This window comes from Camelus bactrianus, chromosome 6, assembly GCF_048773025.1.
Source record: "Camelus bactrianus isolate YW-2024 breed Bactrian camel chromosome 6, ASM4877302v1, whole genome shotgun sequence".
Classification (NCBI taxonomy): Eukaryota; Metazoa; Chordata; class Mammalia; order Artiodactyla; family Camelidae; genus Camelus; species Camelus bactrianus.
Genome location: NC_133544.1, coordinates 65,122,298 through 65,137,432, shown reverse-complemented (window position 1 = coordinate 65,137,432; position 15,135 = coordinate 65,122,298). Strand labels below are relative to the sequence as shown.

The 15,135-nt window shown below is 33.1% G+C and overlaps 1 protein-coding gene and 1 long non-coding RNA gene across 2 annotated transcripts in view; one reads left to right on the top strand and one right to left on the bottom strand.

The window, feature by feature from the left end:
* LOC141577946 (uncharacterized) overlaps positions 1 to 15,135 on the bottom strand; it is a 169,090-nt gene that overhangs the window by 122,637 nt on the left and 31,318 nt on the right. The gene's annotated exons all lie outside the window — the stretch shown is intronic.
* On the top strand, positions 1,164 to 2,192 carry LOC105064718 (olfactory receptor 11G2-like). Its single transcript, XM_045512601.2, has one exon. The coding sequence runs from the start codon at positions 1,179 to 1,181 to the stop codon at positions 2,190 to 2,192; it is 1,014 nt and encodes a 337-aa protein (XP_045368557.2). The 5' UTR covers positions 1,164 to 1,178.

Here is a 15,135-nt window from a genome sequence, read left to right as displayed (position 1 = left end):
TAGATTCTAAAGTTATTAGAATCCGTTAAGGACCTTTACACAGGCAGAATTATTCTTGTGTGTCCCTATTTTTATGCTGCTCTTGCTGCCACCTTTTGCACTTGGCACCAGAGGTTTCAGAACTTGAGTATTCACAGTAGGAAAGTATTAGACTACTGGGTCCCTGTGCCAAATTTAAAAAAGGAAAATTTGGATTTACAATACAACAAGGGGTGGCAAACACAGACTTATTGTTGCTCATTTATAATTTACTTACAGAGGTCTCTAGTTAATTTCAATTCATGAGTGCATGGAAACAAAAATATTTTAACTCACGTAGAACCAAGGAAAGGCATCGTGCAGATGCAAAACCTGTAAAAGTCATTCTAACTTTAGATGCTCTCAGTAGTTATTGCGGGGTGTAGAGCAAAATTCTAGTTTTCAATCCCTACAAATCCACTGCTGTGAATTTACAATTCTGTGTTATCAGTAATATCCATAGTTCGTATCATTGGAAAAGAATTATAATTGTAGATTGGGAAATTTCATTTCTTTTTCAGGAAAGCGTAGATAGGCTTGTTTCAAAATGGCCCATTAATAATTCTTTCACCTTGGTCTACTGTGATTGGCTAGGATTACTGTTTTAACATAAGTGCAGGCTACTTTCCTCTAGGATAATTTCCTCTACTTGATCTGATTGTTTTACAGATGAATAATGGTATAGAATACTATTAACTTAATAAATCAATCATTTAGTTGAAACAGGGCCAGTTTCAAAAGTCATATAAAAGAAGTCATTTGAAAAGGTCTGAGTTCCTGTCACATAGCTACTTAGTTTCACTCAGATTCTGGCACAATTGCAATGATGTCATCCCTCTAAAGGTCAAAAAAATTCCATGATTCTGAGAACGGAATGTAGGTAGGTAGATAGATATAGAAAGATACTCTATTTAATGTAATATACTCACAGGTATATAATTTATATAATTCTGATCAGAAATTTTCTTAGGTCCACAATGATAGTATGAATGAGAATAAAGAGGGGACAGAAGTCAATATTTCAGTTTTCAAGAAAAAAAATTAGCTATTGATATACAAGTCCTTATTTCTTTCCAAAGATGATTTAAATATAAATCTGGATCCCCAAGTATCTATACACTCATTTGATATTTGCTGGTCCTTACACAGAGCACAGAAAAATGAAAATCCCCAACACCACCAGCAACATCACTGGCTTCATCCTCCTGGGCTTCCCTTGCTCCAGGGAGGGCCAGATCCTCCTCTTTGTGCTCTTCTCTGGTGTCTACCTCCTGACCCTCACAGGCAATGATTCCATCACCTGTGTTGTGTACTGGGATCAGAGACTCCACACTCCCATGTACATCCTGCTCGCCAACTTCTCCTTCCTGGAGATCTGCTATGTCACCTCCACCATCCCCAACATGTTGGCCAACTTCCTCTCTGACAACAAGGTCATCTCTTTCTCTGGGTGCTTTCTCCAGTTCTACTTTTTCTTCTCCCTGGGTGCTACAGAAAGCTTTTTCTTAGCTATAATGGCATTTGATCGCTACCTTGCCATCTGCTGGCCTCTACATTACCCCACTCTTATGACTAGACGACTCTGCTCCAATCTTGTGGTCAGCTGCTGGGTACTTGGTTTCCTCTGGTTTTTGATTCCCATCATAATCATCTCCCAAATGTCCTTCTGTGGATCCAGGATTATTGACCACTTCCTGTGCGACCCAAGTCCTCTTCTAGCACTCACTTGCAAAAAAGCTCCTGTGATAGAGATTGTCTTCTCCAGTTTATGTCCTGTGCCCCTCATCATTCTCTGTTCCTTTATCATGGGGTCCTATGCTCTGATTTTAAGAGCTGTATTCAAAGTCCCTTCAGCAGCTGGACGAAGAAAGGCTTTCTCCACTTGTGGGTCTCACCTGGCTGTGGTTTTACTGTTCTGTGGTTCAGTTGTTATCATGTATGGAAGCCCAGCCTCTGAGCATGAAGCTGGAATGCAGAAGATCGTTACTCTCTTTTATTCTGTTGTGACCCCACTTCTTAACCCTGTGATATATAGTCTTAGAAAGAAAGATATGAAAATGGCCCTGCAGAAATTTCTGAGGCTATTAAAAGTGTTAATCAAAAATGTTCTTGAACAATTAGAGTCCAAAATTGTATTTAACTTATTTACAAACATTTACAAAAATCATATTTAACTCATTTTCAGGTTAAAAAATGTTTTTTTCAGATAATTATTAGTATTGACTAAAACGTCAGCCATCTGTGAGCATGTATCTGTTGTTTATTTCTTTTCATAGTTCTCGACCACTTGTTCTGTTTCTTTTTTAACCATTTTTTATTGAAGTATAGTTAATTTATAATGTGTTAATTTCAGGTGTGCAGCAAAGTAGTTCAGTTATGTATACATATATTCTTTTTCAGGTTCTTTTCCATTATAGGCTATTACAAGATATTGAATATAGTTCCCTGTGCTACACAGAAGAAACTTGTTTATCTATTTTATATATAGTAGTTATTACCTGCAAATCTTAAACTCATATTTAATCCTTCCCACCCATTCTCCCTGGTAACCGTAAGTTTGTTTTCTATGTCTGTGAGTCTGTTTCTGTTTTGTAAATAAGTTCATTTGTGTCTTTCGTCTTTTAGATTCCACATATGGGTGATATGGTATTTTTCTTTCTCTTTCTGGCTTACTTCACTTAGAATGACGATCTCCAAGTCCATCCATGTGGCTGCAAATGGTATTATATATTTTTTTGGCTAAGCAGTGTTCCATTGTATAAATATATCACAACTCATCTATCTAGTCATCTGTTGATGGACATTTAGGTTGTTTTCATGTCTTGGCTATTGTAAGACATTGTCTTTTTGCAAGTGCACCTCACATTACAGAATAAAAGTGCTTCTAGAAACTCTCTGTAAGCTACCATATAGTTAGTCATGCTTAGAGATTATTGATAAGTTCCCCAAAACAAAATAAGTATGATAATAAAACATAATATAAAGTCCAAACTAAATTATTACTTTAAAATTTTAAATAAACACAGATTTTAGTAATAGAAACCTGGGTTACATGAACTTACTATCCTGCAAAGAATAAAGAAAAACACTAAACTTAAAAATAAATAAATAGAACTTTTAAAAAATGAATCTGAAGAGATAATGGGATAATGCTAAACTTTTTTTATGAAAGTCTAAGTGGTGAGCACTAAAGTCATTCATGTTCAGAGAGCACTTGCCTACAGTTCACATCCTTATACCTCATGACAGTGCCTGGCTAGAGAAATATAGATAGGCACTCAGGACTCCCATGAAGTTGGAGCCCTCAGTGGTCTTCATCCTCAAGTAAGTATGAGCCAGAACTAAACCTAACACCACTCAGAAGGAAAAACAAAAATGTAGCATGCCTGGAAGTTTGTGGCTATGGTTCAGCTATTGCGTGGATTTACACATAACATTTTCTCCAATCCCCAACATATTGCTTGCAATATATTCTCCTTTTGGTTCAAAGGTATTTAACTTTCTACTAAAGACTCTGCTATCCCCTTCCCTTCATCTCTCATGAATGGACCCACATACATATGCATACATAAACACATATACACATATGCACAATCCCATGGTTCTAACAAAATTTCAAAGTATTTTAATTCTCCAGGATAGACAATATATTAGGCCACAAAACAGTCTCCAAAAATTTTGAAAAACTGAAATCATACATATATTTCCCAATTATGATGTAATGAAACTAGAAATCAATAGCAGAAGGAAAACTGAAAGTCCACAAATGGAAAGTAAACAGCAGACTCTTAAACAACCAATGGGTCAAAGAAAAAAATTGCAAGGGAAATTATAAAAAGAAATTGAAAAAAATGAAAATAAAAACACAACAAATCAAAACTAACAGAATGCAAAGAAAGCAGTGCTAACAGGGAAATTTATAACTGTAAAGCTTTACATTAAAAAAGAAGAAAGGTCAACAATGAGGAGAGTGACAAGATATAAAAATAAGTGGAGACTAAATAATACACTTCTAAACAACCATTTGGTCAAAGGAAAAATAAAAAGGAAAAAAACTATTCCAAAACAAATGAAAATGAAAATACAACTTATTAAATATTGTAGGATGCAGTAAAATCAGTTCTGAGAGGAAAGTTTATAGCAATAAAGTCATATATTAAAAATTAGAAAGATCTCAAATAACCTAACTTTACACATCAAGGAACTGGAAAAAGAAGAACAAACTAAGCCCAAAATTAGCAGAAGGAAGGTAATAATAAGAATCAGAGTAGAAATAAATGAAATAGACACCAGAAAAATAATAGAAAGGATCAATGAATCTAAGAGCTGGTTCTTTGAAAAAATAAAGTTGACAAACTTTTAGGTAGAATAAGAAAAAAGAGAAGAATAAAATAAGAAATAAAAGAAGAGACATTACATTACAACTAATACTATAGAATAACAAAGGATCATGAGACTACTATGAACAATTATGTACCAACAAATTCCACAACCTAGAAAAATTAATACATTTTAGAAACACACAACCTCCCCAAACAGAATCAGAAAGAAATAGCAAATCAGAACAGACAAATAACAAGTAAAGAGAATGAATCAGTAATCAAAAAACTCCTTACACAGAAAACTCCAGGACCTGATGGCTTCATGGAGAATTCTACCAAAGTAAGAATAAATACCAATCCTCCTCAGATTCTTGCAAAATATCAAGGAGGAGGGAATTCTTTTAAACTCAACAAAATACTAGCAAAGAGAATTCAAGCACACATTAAAAAGACTTTATACCATGACCAAGTGGGATTGATCCCTAGGATGCAAGGATGGTTCAACATACACAAATCAATAAATGTAATACATCACATCATAAAATGAAAAATAAACCACATGATTATCTCAAAAGACACAGAAAAATCTTTAACAAAATACATCATCCTTTCATAATAAAACCCTTAACAAACTGGATTAAGAAGGTACATACCTCAACATAATAAAGATCATATAGAACAAACACACAGATAACATTTTACTCACTGGAGGAACAGGGCAAAGATGGTCACTCTCCCCAGTCTTATTCAATACAGTACTGGAAGTCCTAGCTACAACAACTAGGGAAGACTAAGGAAAAAAAAGCATCCACCATTTGCAGCAATACAGATGGATCTGGAGATTGCCATACTAAGTGAAGTAAGTCAGAAAGAGAGAGAAAAGTACCATATGATATCACTTACATTTGGAATCTAAAAAAAAAAAAAAAAACAAAAAAAAAACACAAATGAACTTATTTACAAAACAGAAACAGACACACACATAGAAAACAAACTTGTGGTTACCAGAGAGGAAGGAAGGGGGCACAGATAAATTGGGAGTTTGGGATTTGCAGATACTAACTACTATACACGCAAGGATAAACAAGAAGTTCCTACTGTATAGCACAGGGAACTATATTCAATATCTTAGAATAGCCTATAATGAAAAAGAATATGAAAAAGTGATATAGATATAGATATATAACTGAATCACTATGCTATACACCAGAAATTAACACAACATTGTAAACTGACTATACTTCAATAAAAAAAAAAGAAATAAAAGGCATCCAAGTCAGGAAGGAAGAAGTAAGATTTTCATTATTTGTTGATGATATAATCCTATACATAGAAAATCCCAAAGAATCAGTCAAAAAAACTATTAGAATTAACCAATAATTTCAGTAAAGTGGCAGGATACAAAATCAACATACAGAAATCAATTTCATTCCTTTACATTAATGATGCAGTATCTGAAAAAGAAATAAAGAAACCCATCCTATTCACAATAGCATTAAAAACAACAAAATACCTAGGAATAAATTTAACCAAGAAGGTGAAAGTTCTGTAGTATGAAAACTATAAAACTTTGCTGAAAGAAATCAAAGAAGACACAAATCAATGGAAAGACATACCATGTCCATGGATCAGAAGAATTAATATTGTTAAAATGCCCATACTACCCAAAGTCATCTACAGATTCAACACAATCCTCATTAAGATATCAAAAACATTCTTCACAGAAATAGTGAAAACAATCCTAAAATTCGTTTGGGAGCAAAAGATCCTAAACAATCCTGGGAAAAAAGAACAAAGTTAAAGGTATCATGCTTCCAGATTTCAAACTATGCCTCAAAGTCATTGTAATAAAAAGTGTAATACTAGCATAAAAGATACATTGATCAATGGAACAGAATAGATAACCTAGAATTAAATCACAGTATATACAGTCAACTATTCTTTGATAAGAAAGCCAAGAATACCCAATGAGGAAAGAATAGTCTCTTCAATAAATGGTGCTGGGAAAACTGGAGAAACATATAATAAATAATGAAATTGGATCCATACTCACACCACTCACAAAATTAATTCAAAATGTATCAAGTACTTAAACATAGACCTAATACTATAAAACTTTTAGAAGAAAATGTAGGGAAGAAGCTCATCAGTATTGGTTGTGGCTATAATATTTTTGAGCATGACACCAAAAGCACAAACAAAAGAAAAAATCAAACAAATGGAACTGCATCCAAATGAAAAGCTTCTTCACAGCAAAAGAAGCAATTAACAAAATGAAAAGACAACTTATAGAATGGGAGAAAAATTTTCAAACCATCTATCAGATAAGGAGTTGATATCCAAAATATATAAAGAACACAGTAAACTTGATAACAAAAAACTAATCTGATTAAAAAATGGACAAACAACTAAACAGACATTTCTCCAAAAAGGATTCAGAATGGCCAACAGGCACATGAAAAGATGCTCAACATCACTAATCATCAGAGAAATGCAAATCCAAACCACAATGAGATACCACCTCACAACTGTTAGAATGGCCATCATCATGAAGGCAAGAGACAACAGGTGCCAGTGAAGATGGGTGAAAGGGGAAGTCTTACACATTGTTGGTGGGAATGTAAATTGGCCCAACCACTATGGAAAACAATATACAAGTTCCTCAGAAAATTAAAAATAGATCTATCATATTATCCAGCAATTCCACTTCTGGGTATATACTCAAAGGAAATGAAAACAAGATTTCAACAAGATATATGCACTCCTGTGTTTATCACAGCATTATTCACAACAGCCAAAATATAGAAACAATCCAAATGCCCATCAAAGGATGAATGGATGAAAAAGATGTTGTACATATGCACAACAGACTATTATTCAGCCATGAGAAAGGGAGATACCCTCAAATTGCAACAACATGGATGAACCTTGAGCACATTATGTCAAGCAAGATAAGTCAGACAGACAAAGACAAATACTGTATGACATTACTTATATGTGGAACCTAAAAAAGTTAAAACCTATTGAAAAAAAAAACAGTAAAATGGTGGTTATCAGAGGATGGGGAGTGGAAAGGATAAAAGTGATGGTGTTTAAGGGTACAAACTTGTAACAAGTAGCAAGTAAGGCATTAAGATCTAATGTACAGTATAATGATAATAGAAAATATCTTTCTATTATAATTGTGTAATGATAACTGTTGCTATATTAGCAATCATATTACAATATATACATGCATCAAAGTAATATATTGCACACCTTCAACTTATACGTTACATGTCAAATTTATTCAATTAAAAAATCCTGAAAAAATTAAATTTTCAAAATAAAATCAAAATAAGTAGTAGCACAAACAAAAAAGAAAGATCTCAAGTTAAAAACCTAACTTTATACCTTAAAGAACTAGAAGAAAGGAAGAAACTAAACTCAAAGCTAGCAAAACGAAGAAAATCATAAAGATTAGAGGAGTGATAAATAAAATAGTGAATAGAAAATCAACAGAAAAATAAATGAAATCAAGAGTTGGGATTTTGAAAAAAATCAACATAACTGATGAACCTTTAGCTAGACTAAGCAAAGAGAGACAAAACTCAAATAATTCATAAAATGGAGGCTTTAGAGCTGATGTTTCAGAGAGAGTACAATGAACAACTGTCCATTAAAAAAATGGTTACCCTGGATGAAATGGATAACTCTCTAGAAATACACAATCTACCAAGATAAATAATGAAGAAATAGAAAATCCAAATAGACCTATAACCAGTAAGGATATTACATCATTCATCAGAAATCTCCTAAAAAAGAAAAACTCAGATCCAGATGGCGTCACTGATGAACTCTTCCAAACATCTAAAGAATTAACAATAATTCTCAAACTTCTGAAAAAAATTGAAGAGGGAACACTTTCTACTTCATCTTATGAGGCCAACATTACTCTGATATCAAAGCCACACAAAGCTTTATAGCCAGACACTACAAGAAATGATAACTACAAACCAGTATCTTTTGTGAATAAAGAAGGAAAAATCTTCAAAAAATAGCAAATCAAATTCAACAGCGTATTAAAAGGCTTATACACCATGACCAAGTGGGATTTATTCCTGCAAGTTTCAACATATGAAATTCAATCAATGTAATACACCACATTGGCAGAATGAAAGAAAAACCATATGATCATCTCAAATGATGCACAAAAGGTAATTGACACAATTCAACACCCTTTGTGATAGAAACACTCAACAAACGAGGGACAGAAGAAAACTACCTCAACATAAGAAAAGTCACATATGAAAAACCCACAGTGAACATCATATTCAATGATTTTTTAAAAAACTGAAAGCTTTTCCTCTGAGATCAGGAACAAGACATGAGTATGTAGTTTCACCAAATTCTATTTAACATATTATTGAAGATCTAGGCAAAGAAACTAGGCAAGAAAAGGGAATAAAAGATATCCAAATTGGAAATAAAGAAATAAAATTATCTCTGTTCACAGATGATGTAATCTTATATGTAAAAACCCTAAAGATTACACAAAAATACACACACACACACACACATACACACATACACAACTATTAGAACTTAAAAACAAATTCAGCAAAGTTACAGGATACAAAATCAACAAACAAAAATAAGTTGCATTTTTATGAACAACCCAAAAAGGAAATTAAGAAAACAATTTAACTTATAATAGCATCAAAAAGAATACAATACTTAGGAATAAATTTAACCAAAGAGGCAAAAGACTTCTACACTGAAGACTATAAAATGTTGCTGAAAAAAATTAAAGAAACACAAATAAATGGAAAGAGAGACCACATTTGTGAACTGCAAGACTTCATGTTATTAAGATATAAATACTACCCAATGTGACTTATAGAGTCAATGAAATCCCTATCAAATCCCAATGATTTTTTTGCAGAAATAGAAAAAGAAATAGAAAAAAATGCATCCCTCCCCAACCCTTCCCGTTTTGGTCAAATGATTTTTGACAAGGGTGCCAACACCATTCAATGGAAGAAAGACAGTCTTTTCACGAAATGTTGCTAGGAAACCTGGACATCCAAATGCAAAATAATGAGATTGGATCTTTACCTTATACTATATTCAAAAATTTATTCAAAATGAATCAAAGACATAAACATAAACCCTAACACTATAAAACTCTTAGAATAAACATATGGGGAAAGGTACATGACATTGCATTTGGCAATGATTTTTTGGATATGGCACAAAAAGCACAAGCAGCAAAAGAAAAATAGATAAATTGGACTACATTAGAATTTAAAACATTTGTGTATTAAAGGACACTACCAACAGAATGAAAAGGCAATGCATGGAATGGTAGAAAATATTTGCAAATTACAGATCTAAAAAGGGATGGATATCCAAAATACACAAAGAACTCCTATAACTCAACAACAACAACAAATTTAAAAATGGGCAAAAGACTTGAATAGAGAAAAGGACTTATTCTACAAAGAAAATAGACAAATGACCAATAAGCAGATGAAAAGATGCTCAACATCACTAATCATTAGAGAAATACAAATCAAAACTACAATGAGATAGATACCATTTCACACTCATTAAAATGGCTATTATCAAAAACCAACCAACAAACAGAAAGTAAGAAGTGGAGGAGATGTGGAGAAATTGAAGCACTTGTACATTGCTGGCAGGAATGTTAAATGGTTCAGTCTCTGTGGGAAATGGTATGGCAGTTCCTAAAAACCATAGAATTACCATATAATCCAGCAATTCCACTTCTGGGTATATAGCCAAAAGAACTGAATGCAGGGAATCAAATAGCTATTTGTACATCCATGTTCATAGCAGCATTATTCACAATAGTCAAAAGGTGGAAGCAACTAAAGTATTCTTCAACAGATGAATGGATAGGATAAACAAAATGCTATATACACAATGGAATATTATTCATCCTGAAAAAGGAAGGAAATTCTGACACATGCTACAACATAAATAAACCTTGCTAGGTGAAATAAGCCAGTCACAGAGGACAAATTTTGTCTGATTCCACTTATATGTTTCCTAAAGTAGTAAAAATTCAGAGACAGAAAGTGGAAGTCATTGCCAGGGGCTAGGGGAGAGTAGAATGCGAAGTTATTGTTTAATGGTTATGGAATTTCAGTTTGGGAAGATAAAAAAGTTCTGAAAATGGATGGTGGTGATGGTTGCACAACAACGTGAATATACTTAATGTTCCAGAACTGTACACTTAAAATGGTCATTTTACATCATATATTTTTTACCACAATAAGAAAATTTAAAACCATTAAAAAAGGTAATAAAAGAAAATAAGATAATAAAAAATATCTGAATAATAAAAAAAAAACAAGAAAGGGGAAATAAGGGAACAAAGAACATACAGGACAAATGGAAAATTAATAGTCTATCAGTAATTAAGGACTGGAAACAAAAATTTACAGTTGTCAAGTGTGTGAAGAAAGCATACTCCCAGAGAGTATAAACAATGCACATTGTGAACATTCTCTGATTTCCCAGTAGACTTTTCCTGAAAACAAAAAGAAATTATCTGGAAATCCCACAAAGACAGCTTGCCATTGCCTTTAAAACAGTATTTCCACCTTCACTCTGAGAGCCAATTTAATCTAAACTATTTGAAAATTATGGATAAAGAAAGGATGTGACATCAAGAAGTCTTGAGGGAGTCATAAACCAGCCCAAGAGGAGTGTGAAGACCTCACAATAACCTCATGAAACTTTAATTGCACCTTTGAGAGTCTCAACAGTGCTCTTTTCCCCTTCATTCACCTGCAGCCCCTTTCTGAAATCTCATGTGGTTCACACCCCATTTCTTTCAACAACTCTACAGCAAAAGTAACCAACATATAAAACTCACCTGCTGAATTTTCTCTTCTGGGTGAGACATGTGAAAGACCTGGGTGTCTGGGGGTGACTGATGTCGCTTATGTAGCTCTTGATGAAAATACCAGTATGTCAAATGAGGCCCACACTTCAAAGACTGATTTTAGAGCTGTGCTTCTTTTCTCTGGCTGTTGTATCACCCAACAGAAGTACCCTGTAGTTGTAACTGTTTCTTTTGAGCACTTCAGGAAGGGAAAAAAGTAAGTCTCGGCATTTAACTTTGTATATCCCAGGATGCTCAGGGTCACACCCTTGGGTTTTGATTCCATGTAAAGGCAAGAGAAGCATCAGTGTGAAGATAAAGACTCAGTACTTATTTCCTGCTTTGTCCTCTATCATGAATGGTAAGTAACTTTTCTCCCTGTCTAGACATTGCTGTATTTTTTTCTAAGACATCTACAAATGGATACTAGCTCCAGTGGAATCCTATTTTAATATTAATACAATTTTGCAAACTGTTGTGGCTCTTGTTTCTGGATATGTAGTTTCACGCACTGGTAACATGGTATTTAACATGAACTGTTGACTACAGTGCCCAGTGACTCATCTCCCTCAGTTTAACAATCCTTGAAACTTTCTTGCCTGATGATTCACAAAGGGATGCCTCAATATTCAGAAATCTGATAAATTATATAATTTGGTATGAGAAGACTTTTTAGTGTTGTACTCTGATTTTCTACAGTGCCCCCAGTTAAATATAACTTATTCCCACTTACTCTTATGCACATCACAGGTAATGTAGCACATTTCCTTTAGTTACTGATTTTTTGCTTCTTGAATTATTAACATTACTATGTTTTAATATCTTCTTCCTTTATATCAGAACAAACTGTATGCTTTTAAGTGCCAGAACATACAAGGAGGTCAGTAAAATAAATCTGAGCAACCAAAGAGAGTTGTTTGTAGCTCTGATGTGTAATACATTGGAACTGAGTGACTTTTTAATTATTTAGGTTTTTAAACAATTATGCTAAATAATTTATCCTAGTTAATTTGTAACCATATTTGTTAGTAGTATTAACAGCAACAGCTATGAATGTTTTCAGGTCCTAGTAAATTCTAGGAACTGTACTCATCATATATATTCAATAGTATTTTCACAAGACCTCTGAAAAATAGGTGTTAATTTCCCCAAGAGCCCACAGTATGCCATACAGTATTTAAATCCAAATCAATGTGATGTTGTCATTTATCTTCAAGTACAATGACATGACAGCACTACTGAGTTAAGTATTTCTGGACTGCATCAATCAGTTGTGTACCTGATCCAAATATTGTATGTCATCACACAGATTGAAGAGTGAGTGTTCTCTTCCTTCCTCACCAATCCATGTACTTTCATACTAAAATGATGTTCTCAGTCCTTCCTAAAGAGGTCCATTTTTCTTTCTAGGTTACATGTACAGCTGCTCCACCCCACTACTAGACCACCCAAACAAACAAATCATTTACATCCATCTCCTATGTGTCCAGAACAGATTTTAAAAACATTTGGGAGGGAAAATCAACAGGATTTGGTGACTGATTGCATATGGGAGGTGACAGAATTGGAAAGTGCCTTAAGTGACTCAAGTTTCTGTCTTTAGCAAATGCTAAATGGATTAGTGAACAGAGAGTAGTACCATTCACCAAGATGCGAATACTTAATGGGAAGGAAGTCATTATGAAGGAAAAGATGGAATAAGGAGAAGTACTGAGAAGAAGGGTGATTATAGATTTGAAAATATAAAAGAGGATAAATGACTAGGGAGGCTTATGTTTAGAATGGACACTCACACATGACAGGAATATAAATGAGGTAAGGTGAGATTAGTAGACCACAGGTTTGCTATAAGTTTGGTCAGTTACAAAAGACACTGCCCAGTAATGTTCAGATTGGAGGCTTGGTGATGATGATGTTCATAAATTCAGTAGATTACCTTTTCAGTGACAGAATTGACAAGACCAAAATTCATTCAATCATTAATTCATTGAACTAATGCCTACTAAGCATGAGAAAATCAGTTAATTGAGAATACAAAGATAAATTTAACACCATTTATGAATTATAAAAGCTTTCAGTCTAGAGGGAAACACATAAACACTTGACTTAGTCATTATGGCACATGCTTTAGTAGGAACAAGTATAATGTGCTATTGAAATGTTGAGCAGAAATTTTTCTTATATATAGTAGTTTTGCTTTGCTGACCTCAGTAAATTACGGGTATCAAAAGAATATCTAAAAATCTTCATCATCAAAAACTAGGACATTATTGATTAGGCTAATTAATTTTTTAAATCATAACCTCACTTTATGGGTCAAGTATATTGAGATATATGCTCAAGAATATTAATTATTGTACTTACTACAATACAAAACACTGATAACAATCAAAATCTATCACTAGGAAGTTGATTAAATCTATAGAAAACAATACAGCCACTGAATTGACAAAGCAGAGCTGTATTTTTGACATGGAAAAAAGACTAAAATATATTAGGTTAAAAAAAAGCTTGCACAAGTGCCCATCAATAGATGATTGGCTTAAGAATATTTGAGATAGATAGATAGATAGATAGATAGATAGATAGATAGATAGATAGATAGACACACACACATATATATACACAATGGAATGTTACTCAGCCACAAAAAAGAATGAAATATTGTCATCTGCAGCAATGTGAATGGACCTAGAGAATATTATGCTTAGTGAGATAAGTCAGACAGAGAAAGACAAGCATAATGATATCATTTATATGTGGAATCTAAAAAGTAACACAAATGAATCTATATACAAAACAGAAACAGACTCACAGACACAGAAAACAAACTTATGGTTACCAAAGGGGAGAGAGAAAAGACAAATTAGAAGTATGGGATTAACACATACAAATTACTATAGATAAAATAAATAAGCAACAAGAATTTAGTATACAGCACAGGGAATTATACCAAATGTTTTGTAATAACCTATAATGAAATATAATCTGCAAAAAAAAAAAAAATCACTGTGCTGTACACTTGAAACATTCTAAAGAAGAGAGGAGTGCAATTCTCCAAAGAGTTAAAATTTGTTTACTCTGAGAAGCTGAATTTTTTGGTCTGTTACTACATTTTTCATGTTCTAGTTATTTTTAAAGTATTTTTACCTTGGAAATAAATTGTATTTTGATAAAGTAAGTTTTGATTAATACTTCAATAATTTGTATATTTAAATAATTAATTTAATAAAAATTAATAGACTGAAGTAACAACACATAAGCTACTTAGATTATTTGAAGTGTTCTACTGAATAACTATGTTAAAAATATCCTTGCATTTGGAGAAGGCTTATTGAAAATATTTTACATGTCTTGTGTAAAACCAAAATGAAAGAAAATAAAATATCTCTTGTGTTCAGAAAGAATTGATATTTTGCAACATTTTTTAAAGTGATGTTATGTTTGTTTCTCTATTTTTTTGATAAATGACCTTTCCAAGCTTATTAAGATTCTGAGTTTCCTGGCGGTGGGTAGATGGGATCACAGTCATCTGTGATATGTGAACAACATAAGAATGAACCTTTTTAAGTAGCTGAACCATATATTTTGAAACAAACTGTTAATTTAAATGAGAGACTTGTGGCAAAATGATTTTAAACACTGTATTTGTTTAGTGTAGCAGAGATTCAAATGACAAATGAGAGGAGTTTAAAATACAAGCATAAAGTCAAGTCAATTCAAGAACATTCTAAGCTAACGATTAATTCTGTACTCTCCAGAAAAAATTTTACTATGATCTCTCCTTTGGGTTTCTATGCTGAGACTTGTAATTCCCTGATAAGTTATGAGAGAAAACTATTCTGATGTGAACAGCTCAGAGTGCAAAATGGACATTCACAGCTCTAGAGAATCTGAGAA